The sequence below is a fragment of the Chroicocephalus ridibundus genome, chromosome 21 (assembly GCF_963924245.1).
Source record: "Chroicocephalus ridibundus chromosome 21, bChrRid1.1, whole genome shotgun sequence".
In the NCBI taxonomy this organism is placed as follows: Eukaryota; Metazoa; Chordata; class Aves; order Charadriiformes; family Laridae; genus Chroicocephalus; species Chroicocephalus ridibundus.
Genome location: NC_086304.1, coordinates 3,634,053 through 3,648,277, shown reverse-complemented (window position 1 = coordinate 3,648,277; position 14,225 = coordinate 3,634,053). Strand labels below are relative to the sequence as shown.

Genomic DNA, 14,225 nt, shown 5'->3' with positions numbered 1-14,225 from the left:
AAGAAAAAAAGAATGCAGTGTCCTGGAACCAGCCATCTTCAGACAATGTGGCATCACGGAGTGTTTGTGCAGGATCTTGAAGCCTTTATTAAAAGTATCATTAGAGAGGCGGTTCCTGAAGAATGTGAACATCAATTTGAAGGCCATGTCCCCTTTGTATGTTAAGAGTGGAGAAATGGGTACAATAGCTTTGCATATGGATACTCATAAATTTATGAGACTATTGAGGCATCCCTTTTCGTGTGAATTAATTCCCACATACATTTTTTGCAGGTGGAACCTTGATAACGAAATTGTTTTGCTTTGTTTTCCAGTCTGGATTCACCCTGGCATTGCTTTAGAAGCATACTCTACCCATTAAAAATTCTTTCATCTTCACAATTTATGGGTACTTTTAATTTTGGGTACTTTTATACTGACTCTATTAGTGTTGATATGAAATTACTTCAAGGCCCGCCTAACAAAGACTTTTTTTCAGCTCCGCAGCAGTATGTTGGCTTGCGAGTGTCTTGGGAGAACAATCTAGGATCACATTCAAGACATTTACTAAAGCTCTTTGTGTGCGATTCCCTGCCTGACCCACTTGAGAACAATTGCCAGGTAATTTGTTTACCATCTTTAAAAAAAAAAAAAAATCTCAGAGGAGATCTCCAAGGAGGGCTTTAAGCCTCTTGTATGAGTTCTTTGAGCCAATCAGACCAACCTGGAGTCAAGCCATGGTCAGGAGACAGATCAGAAGTCTTTGTGAAAACACAGCAGTGATGTATGATGAGTTTGTTTTTTAAATATGAGATAGTCTACCAAATAGAAGCTCTTGGATTAATGGAAGGAAGCAGAACAGAAGTGTTGAAAACTTCTGTGGCTATTGTTACAAGTTTTACAGGGAAAATAATTCTCCAGGTTGTCAGTAAGCACCTGATGCTATGAAGAATTTGTATTTCAAAAATGTCCATGTTTACATGTTTATGGGTTGGTAGCATTGTTTAGACATGTAAAGGAAGGGAAATATTTAAGAGAGTAGGTGGGTCACTTTAGATAATGTTATTGGGATATGAGAAGCACTTTAAAAAATTGTAAAAAGTTGATTTTTTAATTTAAAGAATTGTTCAGGGTTGGTTTTTGTAGTGTTAAAATACAAACGGCTTCACTTTGTGAAGGTATAAACTTCTTGGTTCAGAGGTTTTAAAGACAGTCCCTAGGATGAGGGTATGAAAACTTCATCATACATCACGAAGAGTTTGATAACTTAATTCTGTGAATAAGCACATTATTAACAAAAATTTTGAAGGACTTTGAAACCCTTCTTCTTTACGAACCGAAGACCTAGAACTTTCATTTTCCAGATATCTAAGAATTCTTAGGCACAATATTCAAAAACTCCTCTGCAAGGAGAGGTTCAAACCCTGCAGCTTGTACAGGAGACACTGCAAAGTAAAGTTAAAAATTGTATTAAAATTTTGTATAAATATCCCACTTATGCAATAAACTTCCATCAATCTGGATGTAACCACTGTTGTACCGCTGCCTGTAGCAAGGGAAAAAATACAATGGCAAACGTATCCTTGTGTGGGTTTTTTTGCCGCAATGACTCCACAGTTAACTTGTGCAAGGATAATGCCTCAAAATAGTTTAAAATTCATTTGTGTCCTCAAGATGACTTGTGAAGTACTATTCATATTTGTGGTCTGAGATGGTACAGAGGGGAGTTATAGGTTCCCTTCATAAAAGAACTGATAAATCAGGTTTCAGTGTCCCCTTGTGCCAGCAGCTGTGCCTCAAACTGCATCGCTGAAGTGTAATAGGGTGATACTACCTGAATTTGATGGAATATAATAGTATTATTCTCTGAAATTCACAGAGGGCTCTGATACTTTCTCGTTGGACTCGGGGATTTCAGGTGTGCATTTGCTTGCGCTTTTTTGCAAGGCCTTCACAAAACACAAAAGTTCAGTCTAGATTGTTCTTATGCTTGGCTGGAGTTGGAGTTTTGCAAACATGGTGGAGACCAGAATTTATTAAGGATTTACACTCATATTCTCAATAAAAGGACACATTTAAATGATGAATTATGTATTGTATAAATTTTTCTTAATATTTTTCTTTATGACTAAAATGAAACATGCACTAGGAGCATAAATTTTGTTGTGACTGAAAGGTGGCACTGGAATAAATTTGGTCCATAATACCAGAAGATGAGAGAAACTTGTATGACAGAATACGTATGTCAGAAGATAAGGAAATGAAAACAAAATAATAAACAGTAAGGAAAAGACATTTAATCAGTTGGAAGCATTTTGCATTCAGGATGTACTCGTTGGTAAATAATTTCATGCACAAAGGATGTCTGTGGTCCTCAGGCCATCCGAGATGCAGTATAAAAGCTAACTCAACTCAGCGTCCTTCTACCACTTCTCTTACTTTTTTCCTCTTTTGTGAACAAGGTTAGTTCAAATCTACTCCTCTTTTTGTGTTTGCTGAATTCTTGCCTTCATAACAATTTGATTGCTGTTCTTTTTTCTCCACAGTGTTTTGCTAGTCGCTGGGTTGGTTGGGGGGAAGGCTTTTTCTCTTTAAAAGTTGTGTTTTGCTGTTAGAATTGCAGGTATTTCTGGGGCCCCAACTTGGCCATGTGGATGCTTGAAATGGTGATATAAATTTATTTAAATGTGGGCTTTCAGACATGCTTGGTGACTTAGATAACAGTAGTAATAATAATAATAAAGATTATCAAACTGAATGGGTAGAATACCTGTGCAAGGGGGTTGGAAGTAGGTGATCTTTAAAGGTCCCTTCCAACTCAAACAATTTTATGATTACAGACATCTACGTGCTCAGTCATCTTTCAAGTAGCAATGTGAATTTTATACCTTTAAGGGTCTTATCCATCTTCTGTAATGCCTGAAATTTCAGCTGGGTTGATATGAACAGTGTTTGTAAAGGATGTGGATGCACGTATCTTCAGAAATGTCATCCAGAAAAATCCTTTTCTTTGTTGTTCATTCCAGGAGAGGCTTCTTCAGTGTTTCCCCCCCCCCTTTTTTTTTGTTATGATGAATTTATTACTGGGCACAGTAAGAAACAAGAGGGTAAAATGAACCAGATACTAAAAGAAACAGCTGGAGAGCAGGGGAACTAGAAAGACTCAAAGCAGAGGTTTGTGGGTTTTAAAAATCAATTATGTTGAACCACAAGCTTTTGAGCTCTAAATACCACTTTCTAAATGAAGAAAAAATGAAGCTCCATACTGAGATTGTAAGGAATAGTCATACTGAGTTCAGCAAGGATACTGGCTCTAATCATGCATCCTCAACCTTCTTCTGCTGTAGAAAACAACATGGACTTCGATACAATAGACATCATCAAAAAGTTCTGCTTGGTGTCTTACAGTTTTGAAATTATGTTCCAGGGTGCAATGACACCTGCAAGCTTAGAGAAATGGTTTCGGGGACTGTGAGGACAAGGGGAAAGAACAGCAAAACCAGAGGAGAGCTGAGCACCCAACAGGCTGAGATGGGCATAGGAAACAGCAACATTTGTGTTTGTTGGTGTGTTGGAACCAGACACAGGAGCATGCAGGGAACTCCTGGCTTTCTCATGGCTGGCATATCTGTGGACAAATTGTCTGGGAGAGATTTCCAAAGACCTCACCTTCAAGTATGCTTAACTATATTGAAATTTGTACCTCTTCCTAGGCAAAGTTGCAACCTGGAAAATCTTCATTTCATTTTCCAGCTGTCTATTGAACTCTATCCATAAGTACATTTGTGGCTTGGTGTTACTCATAATTACTACTTCTGCAATGCTCTGAATACCTGGGGCTGGATCTCAGTAGTGTCTGTCCAGACATACAGCCAAGCAAAATACTAAAATGAAAGTAATGATACAGATATGTGCCTTTTTGTTCTGCTGCCAGCTATTCTACTAGATCACCAACAACTGAGAGAGGATTATTTCAGTCTCCATCTTCTTGTAGCATATTTAAGAATTTGTTTTCCTTCTCAACTCACTCCCCATTCTTAAAAGAATCCCTGGGAAGCTCCTGTTGTCCTGATACCTGAGCTGAGAAAAGGTAAGTGCAATACGATGCCTACATTGCATTCACTTCTGGTCCTGTGTTACAGACGTATCTCCATCCAACAGCCATGTCCTGCTATGAGCGGTGTCCGTCCAACCCCTGTGGCCCAACCCCGCTGGCAAATAGCTGCAACGAGCCCTGCGTCAGGCAGTGCCAGGACTCCACAGTGGTGATCCAACCCTCTCCCGTGGTGGTGACGCTGCCTGGACCCATCCTCAGCTCCTTCCCTCAGAACACCACTGTGGGTTCCTCAGCATCTGCAGCCATCGGGAGCGTGCTCAGTGCTGAGGGAGTGCCCATCTCCTCCGGCAGCTCCTTGGGATTCGGCGGCTTTGGGTATCCAGGCCTGGGCAGTGGGTACAGCCGGCCCTACCGTCGCTACAACACCTACCGCAGTGGCTTCTATGGGCCGTGCTAAAGCGTGAGGAGCAAGCAGGAAGGAATGACCAGGAATGCTGAAGCACGACCCGATGCAGGACTGAGCTCATGGCCATGGTTTTCAGAAGTGATGTTAGATACCCACAGGTCCAGCTCAAGTTACTGGAGCTGTGGGAACTCGGCATCTCCTAAAATCAGGCCTTTGCTTGTCTTACTCCTTGAATACTTCTGAATAGAATACTTCTGAATACTTCTGAATCAAACATATGTTTTTTCTACTGCTGTAGATGATACCTCATTGTCTCAGGTCACAGCAGCAGCAAGAAAAGAAACCCAGGATGAGAAGACATATCAGCTGTTGTCTTACTGTGTCTTAGAAATATATACTTTGTAATTTTTTTATTCTGCTTTTTGCTCTCATTAAAGTTACGCAGCATCACAACCCAAGTCTCCTGGTGTTTGTTTGAAAGAATTTTAGCCTTTTTGTGAATTTTCTTACCGTTCCTCTGTTCCATTGATTGAAAGCTACTTTTTCATGCCGACTAGAAGCAAGGCTTTGGCTGGTGACCTCGATGCTAAGAACTCTTTTAGGGCTGCAAAACTCTGGGAACATTGTTACGAAGTATCTACTTTATATATACACAATGTATGTACTTTCTATATGCAAATTAGAGGCTGTCTGTGGAACTAGATTAGATACATCATAGCAAAGTGGGTATTTGCTACAGAATCGGTACTTTGTTGACAAGTACTTTCGCTTTGCTACATTTCCTTCCCCAACTCTGGCTTTCGTCGCAGGGGTAAGGCTTAAACGTTCACTTGAAGTGCTTGTTGTCCAATTCCTCTTGTTCTTCATCACTACCAGACACAGACGTGATATAAATGCTGCTGGGGCCACCACTAATCAGAGGAGAAGAACGTATGTTTAGAGCTGAAGATCAAGAAAATATTTACTTTTCCATCTGAAATGCATGTTGATTCCGCACTGACTCATCTTAATACTTGGCTTTTTTGCATCTCTGCCAAGAAATTATTCTCAAGGCTGGAAGCATTTTATGATCTAGCAGAATGGCAGGGTATCTAATCTAGCATATAATGATATTTGTTTTAAGGAATCCTGTTGTGATTCACACTCTCAATAACTCTGACCTGAAGCTGCAGGGTGCAAAGAAAGATTTACATTCTTTTACCGTCAAATCACTGCTTGAATACTCGGATTTGTGAAGTAAAACATGAACAGCAGCAGAAGCCTCAAAGGAGGTATACACGTAGCTTTTTGGGACAAAACTATTTGATCTATTTACTTGCTATTTACTGCAGAAGTACTGTGTATTTTAGGGCTCCGTATAAAACCCTGGCCGTCATTACTGTCCTGGTTGCAGCCCTACAGAATTACAACAAAAAGCTCATGTCAAGTGATGAAGCATGCTAACATCAAAGAAATATAGGACATTTGTAGCCATTAAAACCTTTAGAAATCCTCGCAAGTAAATTATTTTTGCTAAATAAAAGTAATGACCTGAGATTTAAAACAGATTTGCAACAGCCACTGAAGCTACTAAACCAGTAGGTTTTGGGGGAAAATTGAAGAGCTTCTCATGTTGGGAAGGTCTGAAGCATTCAAATAATTGCAGTTATATAAATTCTGTTGTAGCTGGTTAAATTGTCCCCAGCAGTTAAATTGTTCCCAGTAGTTAAATAGCGTATGGTTTATGGACCAGTCTGGTCTCCTCTTGGCGTCAGATGGAAAGCTTCCCTCAAAGCTTCTTTCATCTCAAAGACCTGCAGATCATTTGAATGCCTTGTGCTTGTACACTCAAGCCTCTGAAGTCAACATAAAGATGAGACAGATTTCAATTCAAGTAAGTAATTTGTCAGCTCTTTGGCAATTTGGTAGCTCACCAGCCTGTCTTACACAAAGGGTTTTAATTGAGTGTGTGGAACGCGAAACTCCGTCACTGATCCATAAGTGAGAGCTGTTACGTCCTGCTTCACCAGCCTTAACAATCCCAAAAACAAGATCCAAAGGCTCTCAACCTTTTGGGTAAACTCTAGGCACTAATTAGACTAAATTGGCAGAATATCAATGAAAATATTTCCAGGCTGTTAATGAGTCTGTTTCTAAAATATTACATACCCTCCAGGAAAACCTGTTTATGCCCCTAGAGGGAAGAATGAGGAAAAGTTAGCATTCTTTGGCTATCTCAGTTTACAGACAGAAGGGAAATTAATTCTCCAGGTGAGTGACTGTTTCTACCCACTATAATTTTTTAAAATATATAAAAAGATGACAGGTAGTATGTTGGACAGCAGAGACTGTGAGGAAAGGGAAGAAAAAGGTGCTCTCCTTTTATAGAAAAGGGGAGGAGAATTTTCTTGTGGAGAATCATTAAAATATGTAGACTTATAGGATTTTACAGAAGATGAAGCAAACCTTCAAAAACCTTCCAACCCAAAGCTTTATTTTTTAATCAATTATGAAAATTTTTAATAGAATAATTAAAGTTTCTGAAGGTGTTTACCTGGAATTAGTTTGTGAAGTCCTTTGAGTGATCTTGACTCACACACTTTTAAATTAGGTTATTAGCCAGGTGATGCTGAGATCTTGTCGCGTACCTTGAACATTAGCTAGCATGAAACTTTGCATATTTGAGCCATTAGCAAAAAGCTGTTCTGAACTTTGAAGTCCTTTGTTCTTCTGAAGACCAAGACCAACCTCTGTATAGAGACACTCTTTATTTAGGGTTAATTCATATCTCTCGCTGGGGGATGGTGGTGCTAAGAGAAGAGGCCTGATTCGTGTTTTTTCCATACTTTCCACCTGGGGAATTATTTCAAGCAGGTTGGGGTAGAGTCAGGACAGGCCACAGAGGTAAAAAAAAAAAAGATCACGTAATGACGAATGTAGTGGAGAAGTCCCGGGTGTAACTTCTATTGACTCTGCAGTTTGGCTCAGGCAGACCACTGCCTCTAAGTTCCAATACTTGAAAGCAATCTTTAACATGCACATTCATACTTAATTTTATGTGAAAATTGCTACACATCCAGGTGACTTGCTGGGATTTCAGGTAGGAATAATGGTGATTCCTCAGATGGGAGACTGCACAGAAATCTTGTCTGGAATTAGAGGCAGTTAATAAATGTCACAAAGTGATGAGATCAAGTAATCAAACTCTTTCATTATAAGGGTGATTGTTTGACTTGAGCATGGAAAATGAAGTCAAAATTTATGATTGGGTAAAGAAATGTGGTCTTAGATGTGTTTGTATTAGCTGTATTCATACAAAGTAGGAAAACTGCAGTTTAGCCGAAGCAATTTTAGAACGTGTTTTATTGGCTCTGGTCAGCAATTTTCACCAGTCTTAATTGTCTTTAACCTTTGCAATGCCGATGGGAATGTGATGCTCTTCTCAGATGTGTTATTCTGGGATTGAAATAGTGCAGTAGTGCAAAATTTGGGAATACCTATTATACAGCTTGTGGTAAAGCCGAGTCCTTGAAATGGAAATACTTGTGAATTGAGCCCAGGCCCTCACCTCAGAGCTAAATGATCGTTCACCTAAAGGAGTGAAGTCTTGAATAAGGACTATGCATCGCATACGCTCCCCTTAAGCAGCGTCTTGATGGCTAAAATGAAACATAAAATGTACATTGGCCTTAGGAGGCAACATAATTAGTGCTGTAATTCAAACGAGTCACCGCGGTCTTCCAAGCAATTAAGTGGGTGCCCATTGGTGAAGATGAAAGCTTTGTGTATACTGGAATGTGAATGTAATGAGGGGAGGGGAGAAAACAGAGCAATAGTAAAAGAGATTTTGAAAGAAAAAAAAAAGGTGTTGATCAGTTTGGGGGATTTTGCATGCAAAAGTACACATCATTAAATAATTTCATGCATAATATATGTCCCTGGTCTGCAGGCAGTCTGGAACATGGTATAAAAGCCTATACAACACAAGACTCTTCCATCCACTTCTCTTGCCTTAGTCGCCCAGGTGAACAGGTAAGTCTGAATCTGCCCAGTGTCTTTTTAAATGCTAAACTGTTACTTTGATGACTGCTTTTTTGTTGTTGTTGTTTTGTTTTTTTGTTATTCTTAGTTCTTTATAAATGTTGCTAGCTTTTTTGCTTTTGGGAGGAAAATTAGAAAGGCTTACTTCTATCAAAAAGAAAGGCTTTATTTACCTCTGAAGCAGGGTGTAAAGAGACAGGACTTAGAGGTTATGGGCAATATTGTCCCTCAAAAGAAGCAGCTTCATGCTCCATTTTAGAGATCAACGCTAAGTCAGTAGCTTGCCAATAAACCCAGTTGGAAATATGGTCTCATCTTAAGAAACTGGGCCAAGAAAAGAAAAAAAAAGAAATAAATTTTGAAAAAAATTAAATTTTTTTGAGTACCAGGATCTATCCCCAAGTCCTGTTTTCCACAGGCAGAAGAGCAGGGATCCCAGCAGATTCTAATATATTGAATTCAAATCAAGGCAGAAACCTCCAATTGGGAAAATAATCCTTCTTCGCATCCCAAGTTTGTCTGTTCTGGTCATATGACCTTTGGGAGCAAAGCATGCTTCTTAGACACTTTTCTATAGTTCTGCAAATGTCACTGTCTGGGCTGTGAGTGACTAAGTTCTAGCGTTAAGGCACTAAATGCAGTTATGTGTCAATGTTCAGCTCAGGGCCACTTTCTCTGCCTGGTGGGAGCTCCAGCTGCTGGTCTCCACCTCCTGGTACAGTCACAATTGCACCTTCTCCAGAGAGACAGCATGAAGGACAACTCCCAAACAACGGGAAATGCCTTTGCTGATAAGGGGTCAAGCAAACTTTACCAGGACTGGCACTGCAGTTCAGAGGCTAGCTGCAGAGCAGGAACATCCTCCAGCAGCCTTATGAAAACCAAGAGAAACCTCTATGCTATTTTCAGACTGTGTGCTGTGGATTTTGGTCTAATAAATCATAGAAGAGTTAGAGCTGGAAGGGACCTTAAAGCTCATCTCATTCCAGCCCCCTGCCCTGGGCAGGGACACCTCCCACCAGCCCAGGTGGCTCCAAGCCCCATCCAACCTGGCCTTGAACCCCTCCAGGGATGGGGCAGCCACAGCTTCTCTGGGCAACCTGGGCCAGGGGCTCACCACCCTCACAGCAAAGAATTTCTTCCTGATATCTATTGTAAATCTCCCCTCTTTCACTTTACCCCTCATCCCATCCCATTACTACTAGTCCTATCTGACCACCTTCTCTGGGTACTCTCACTTGTGTTATCCTCTTACTTGACTTTTATAAACTTAATACAGCTCTTATGTTGCATTTACTTTCTTCCCTGTGTTTCAGACTTCCCTCTGTCCGACAGACATGTCTTCCTATGACCTGTGCTCACCCACCCCCTGTGGCCCAACCCCACTGGCAAATAGCTGCAACGAGCCCTGCGTCAGGCAGTGCCAGGACTCCACGTACGTCATCCAACCCCCTCCCGTGGTGGTGACCTTGCCTGGACCCATCCTCAGCTCCTTCCCTCAGAACACTGCCGTGGGATCCACCACCTCCGCAGCCGTGGGCAGCAACCTCAGCTCTGAGGGAGTGCCCATCTCCTCCGGCAGCTCCTTGGGATTCGGCGGCTTTGGGTATCCGGGCCTGGGCAGTGGGTACAGCCGGCCCTACCGTCGCTACAACACCTACCGCAGTGGCTTCAGTGAGCCGTGCTAAAGCATGAGGAGCAAGCAGGAAGGAATGACCAGGAATGCTGAAGCACAACCCGATGCAGGACTGAGCTCATGGCCATGGTTTTCAGAAGTGATGTTAGATACCCACAGGTCCAGCTCAAGTTACTGGAGCTGTGGGAACTCGGCATCTCCTAAAATCAGGCCTTTGCTTGTCTTACTCCTTGAATACTTCTGAATAGAATACTTCTGAATACTTCTGAATCAAACATATGTTTTTTCTACTGCTGTAGATGATACCTCATTGTCTCAGGTCACAGCAGCAGCAAGAAAAGAAACCCAGGATGAGAAGACATATCAGCTGTTGTCTTACTGTGTCCTAGAAATATATACTTTGTAATTTTTTTATTCTGCTTTTTGCTCTCATTAAAGTTACGCAGCATCACAACCCAAGTCTCCTGGTGTTTGTTTGAAAGAATTTTAGCCTTTTTGTGAATTTTCTTACCGTTCCTCTGTTCCATTGATTGAAAGCTACTTTTTCATGCCGACTAGAAGCAAGGCTTTGGCTGGTGACCTCGATGCTAAGAACTCTTTTAGGGCTGCAAAACTCTGGGAACATTGTTACGAAGTATCTACTTTATATATACACAATGTATGTACTTTCTATATGCAAATTAGAGGCTGTCTGTGGAACTAGATTAGATACATCGTAGCAAAGTGGGTATTAGCTACAGAATCGGTACTTTGTTGACAAGTACTTTCGCTTTGCTACATTTCCTTCCCCAACTCTGGCTTTCGTCGCAGGGATAAGGCTTAAACTTTCACTTGAAGTGCTTGTTGTCCAATTCCTCTTGTTCTTCTGAAAGTGTGTCGGGTGGCCACCGTCCGAGCAAAGCGGGACCTGCAAGAGAAAAGGCCATGGGGAGTTTGGGGGGAATGATCTAAGAAGAGACCTGCTCCCCCCGCCAATTATATTATTTTTTTGCAATTAATGCCAAGTTATCTTAAATGTCGATTTGGAACTCGTGTTGTAAACTGAGCTCCTGGTGCCTCTGTGTGGAGCTTCATGGGCTGGTGCTGACAGCCCATGTTGGCTGTTTGGGTTGGGATTGGTTGGGTTTGGCAGAGGCACTTGTGTGCGCTCACTGGTTGAGGGCATGTGTGGAGTTTAACGAGAGGCTGAATTTTCACCCCATGCAAAAGTCTGTAATTTCAATGTTTATTTTCAGTATGAAACCCCTTCTCTTCTTATTGGGATGGAAAGGCTTTAAACGAATGTGTTAATCCTGGGTCTCCAGCTCCAAACAAGCAGGCTGTGATCCTGTCCTTCCTAAATGACTAATGGAAGGAAAAGTAAAATCAGAGAATTAGCAAGTAATTGCAGCAAAATGCAGTTGAGTGGTATCTCATGTAACCCTTGGCAGAAAGAAAAGACGCCTTGTGAAAAGGGTTTACACCAATGATCGCAGGCAATGCCTTGCTCTGAGGTGATGGGTTACCGGTGGCCATTCATCAGCCTTTGTGGCACCAAGACATGGTTCTGCAAGGAGGGTGGATCTGACACACAGGGCCTTGTGGGAAGAGAAATACTAATTGCACCCTTACAATTGGAAATACGATTAGAATCTGCATTTGAAAAATTATTCAAACATATTTAAACAATAACTAAAGCCCACCCATTTTGGGTGGGGTGTTTTGCAGAGGTTCTGGTGAGTAAATAATTTCTACCCTCCAGTGTAAATTAACTTTTGTTATTGTTTTCTTCTGCTGTTCCCCACTGAATTCCGGCATAATGACTACACTACACCTGGTTTTTTTTGCAGGCATACTCCACAGATCCATATGCAGTAGTTAGTTACATTTATTTTTTGACAAAAAGGGAAATTGTAACATAAATTGTTGACGCTTATTAGACCACAGCAAGATGCAAACCCAAACCTCAAAATTTAAAGTTCTTCTTAACAGTATTTGAATGACATTAACAATGAAAGTAACTATGTTAAGGTATGAACTTTGAGGATTACATATCTAGTGATGTCTGAACACCTTTGCCTTCAGGGGAGCTATTTGAGCAGCAGAGCTGAGGCTGTGAAGATCCAGTCAGAGGCTGTAGATACATCTTCTGGTTTAAGTGATAAGCCAGAAATTGTTAATAATTTAAGGGCGTGAGCAGAGTTCACTCTTGGTGGTGAGGAACCAGGTGCTCTAGATTATTGTGTGAATGCAAATGGCTGTGTAGGGTAGGCAGGCTGTCGCTAATGCTGCCAATAAGCATCTGTATTAGTACAATTAGTAAAGAATGAAGTCTGAGATAAAAGCAAGAACAGTCAGAGCTGGTGTGAAGGGTGAGAGGAAGGAACTAATCAGGAGGGCTCTGAGTTGCAAGAACTTTTACAGATTTGTTCAACTGCTTAAAGTCTCTGAGGCATCCACTTCTTTATAATGGGCTAATTAATTACAATTCAGAATTTCCTGCACATGGTACTCTTCTTGCCAGGGAAACTTCCATTTTCTGTTTCCCCATGCAGAGATTTTTGGGGTCATGTTTGTGTCTGGAGCCATTATGTGGGGATTATTGTGAGTAACCTTCCAGTTCCATTTTGATTTAGAATTTTTTCTCAGATGTTTAGTCACTCAGAGGTGTCTCAGGAGGATGTTCTTATATTATGCAAAAAAGTTTTAATTATAATCTCAATATATAGGTCTGTCCTTGATTATACAAAAAAAAGAAGCTGTGAACTTCACTCACTTTAATTCATCTCAAAGATCAGGCCATTAAGTCAGTCTGACTGTACAATAAAGTGGCTGGAGTTAGAACAATAATTATTGTAATTATTTTCAAGAGAGGTTGTAGACATCTCTGAAAATGTTGCTAGATCCCTTTTTTAAATGCATAGTCTGATTTTAAAAGTATTTTATGTTTTCCAAGCAGAACTTGGATGCAGGAAGAATAAAAAAAAAAAAAAAAAGAAAATAATTTATGGATACTGTTATGCAAATTAATTCCTCAAATAGCTGCTAAAGTGGAAATTATTTTTGAAAAAGGCTGTTAATCCCTTTAAAACATGGAGAAGTACTGAGGAACAAATAGGGTTGGTGAAGCTAAAAAAGGCTTTGGCATTTTATTTTAGAATCTCCTTGGAATATGAGATGGCTTAAACCAAACCTTGAGCTATTTTTTAATTAAAAATAAAATTGCTGCAATTCCTGCAGCCAAGAACAATGACATAAATTTTAGAAGCCAATGACTGACCTGCACACCCATATCTTAATAATAGATTATTACAGAAGTGATATGAGAATTCAAATATGGGTCACATATCTTAAATTTGCACATAATGTGATGCTTTGCATGCCTTGCGCTTTAATAAAAGCTTCTGATAAACTTTGAAGTTCTCAGGAGCCCATGACCAAGTCAAACAAGTTTCTGTTCCCAGGGGATCTTCACAAAGACACTCCTAATTTAGCGCTGATTTACATGTCTCACTAGTTAAAGTGCTAGGAGAGCAAAACCCTCAGTGCTCTCTGCGTCTAGGATTGCTGCTGTGTTTCATCCCTTTACTATTTACCCTGCAAGCCTGCCCCCGTAGCAGAGGCTCAATGCCGTTGTGCAATCCAAAGACTGCTGTAAAGTGGCAGCAAAATTGACTGCAATGAAGAAATTATTGACATTTTATACCCTTTTAATACTCCTCCAACTGGTTCCCGTTGGTCTCTAACATGTCTGTAGCAGACACTGCAGGGACAGTGATGCTGCTGAAGGAAAAAAAGAATACTTGAATGTGATTTCTTCTGCCTCCGCAGCTGAGTCTTGCCAAGCCTTATCTGGTGCAGAACTCTTCCTTGAGAACAAATGTCACCAAGCAATGTAATGTATTTATGCAGGTGGAAGCTAATCTAAAACCAGCTGCTGATGTTTTGAGGGCTGAGATAAGAATAAAAGTGAATTTGTGGATTCTTTCAAGAACTCCTAAGAGATCAGGCCCAGAATTAGAAACAGCCGGAGAAGTTCTTCTATTAATAAGATTTGTCCACCACACTCCTCCATGGAAGTGCTATCATTTGATATTATCTTAGACTGGACTTCTAATACTCTTTTGTTTCTTCTTCTGTGTCAAAGA

At 40.6% G+C, this 14,225-nt stretch overlaps 1 protein-coding gene and 1 pseudogene across 1 annotated transcript; both read left to right on the top strand.

Moving 5' to 3' along the window:
- The first annotated feature begins 2,367 nt into the window (after positions 1 to 2,367).
- LOC134525799 (feather keratin 1-like) lies at positions 2,368 to 4,493 on the top strand (annotated as a pseudogene).
- Positions 4,494 to 9,799: 5,306 nt separating this feature from the next.
- Positions 9,800 to 10,150, top strand: LOC134525800 (feather beta keratin-like). The gene has a single exon (XM_063357027.1). It carries the CDS (start codon positions 9,800 to 9,802, stop codon positions 10,148 to 10,150), a length of 351 nt encoding a protein of 116 aa, XP_063213097.1.
- The last annotated feature ends 4,075 nt before the right edge of the window (positions 10,151 to 14,225 follow it).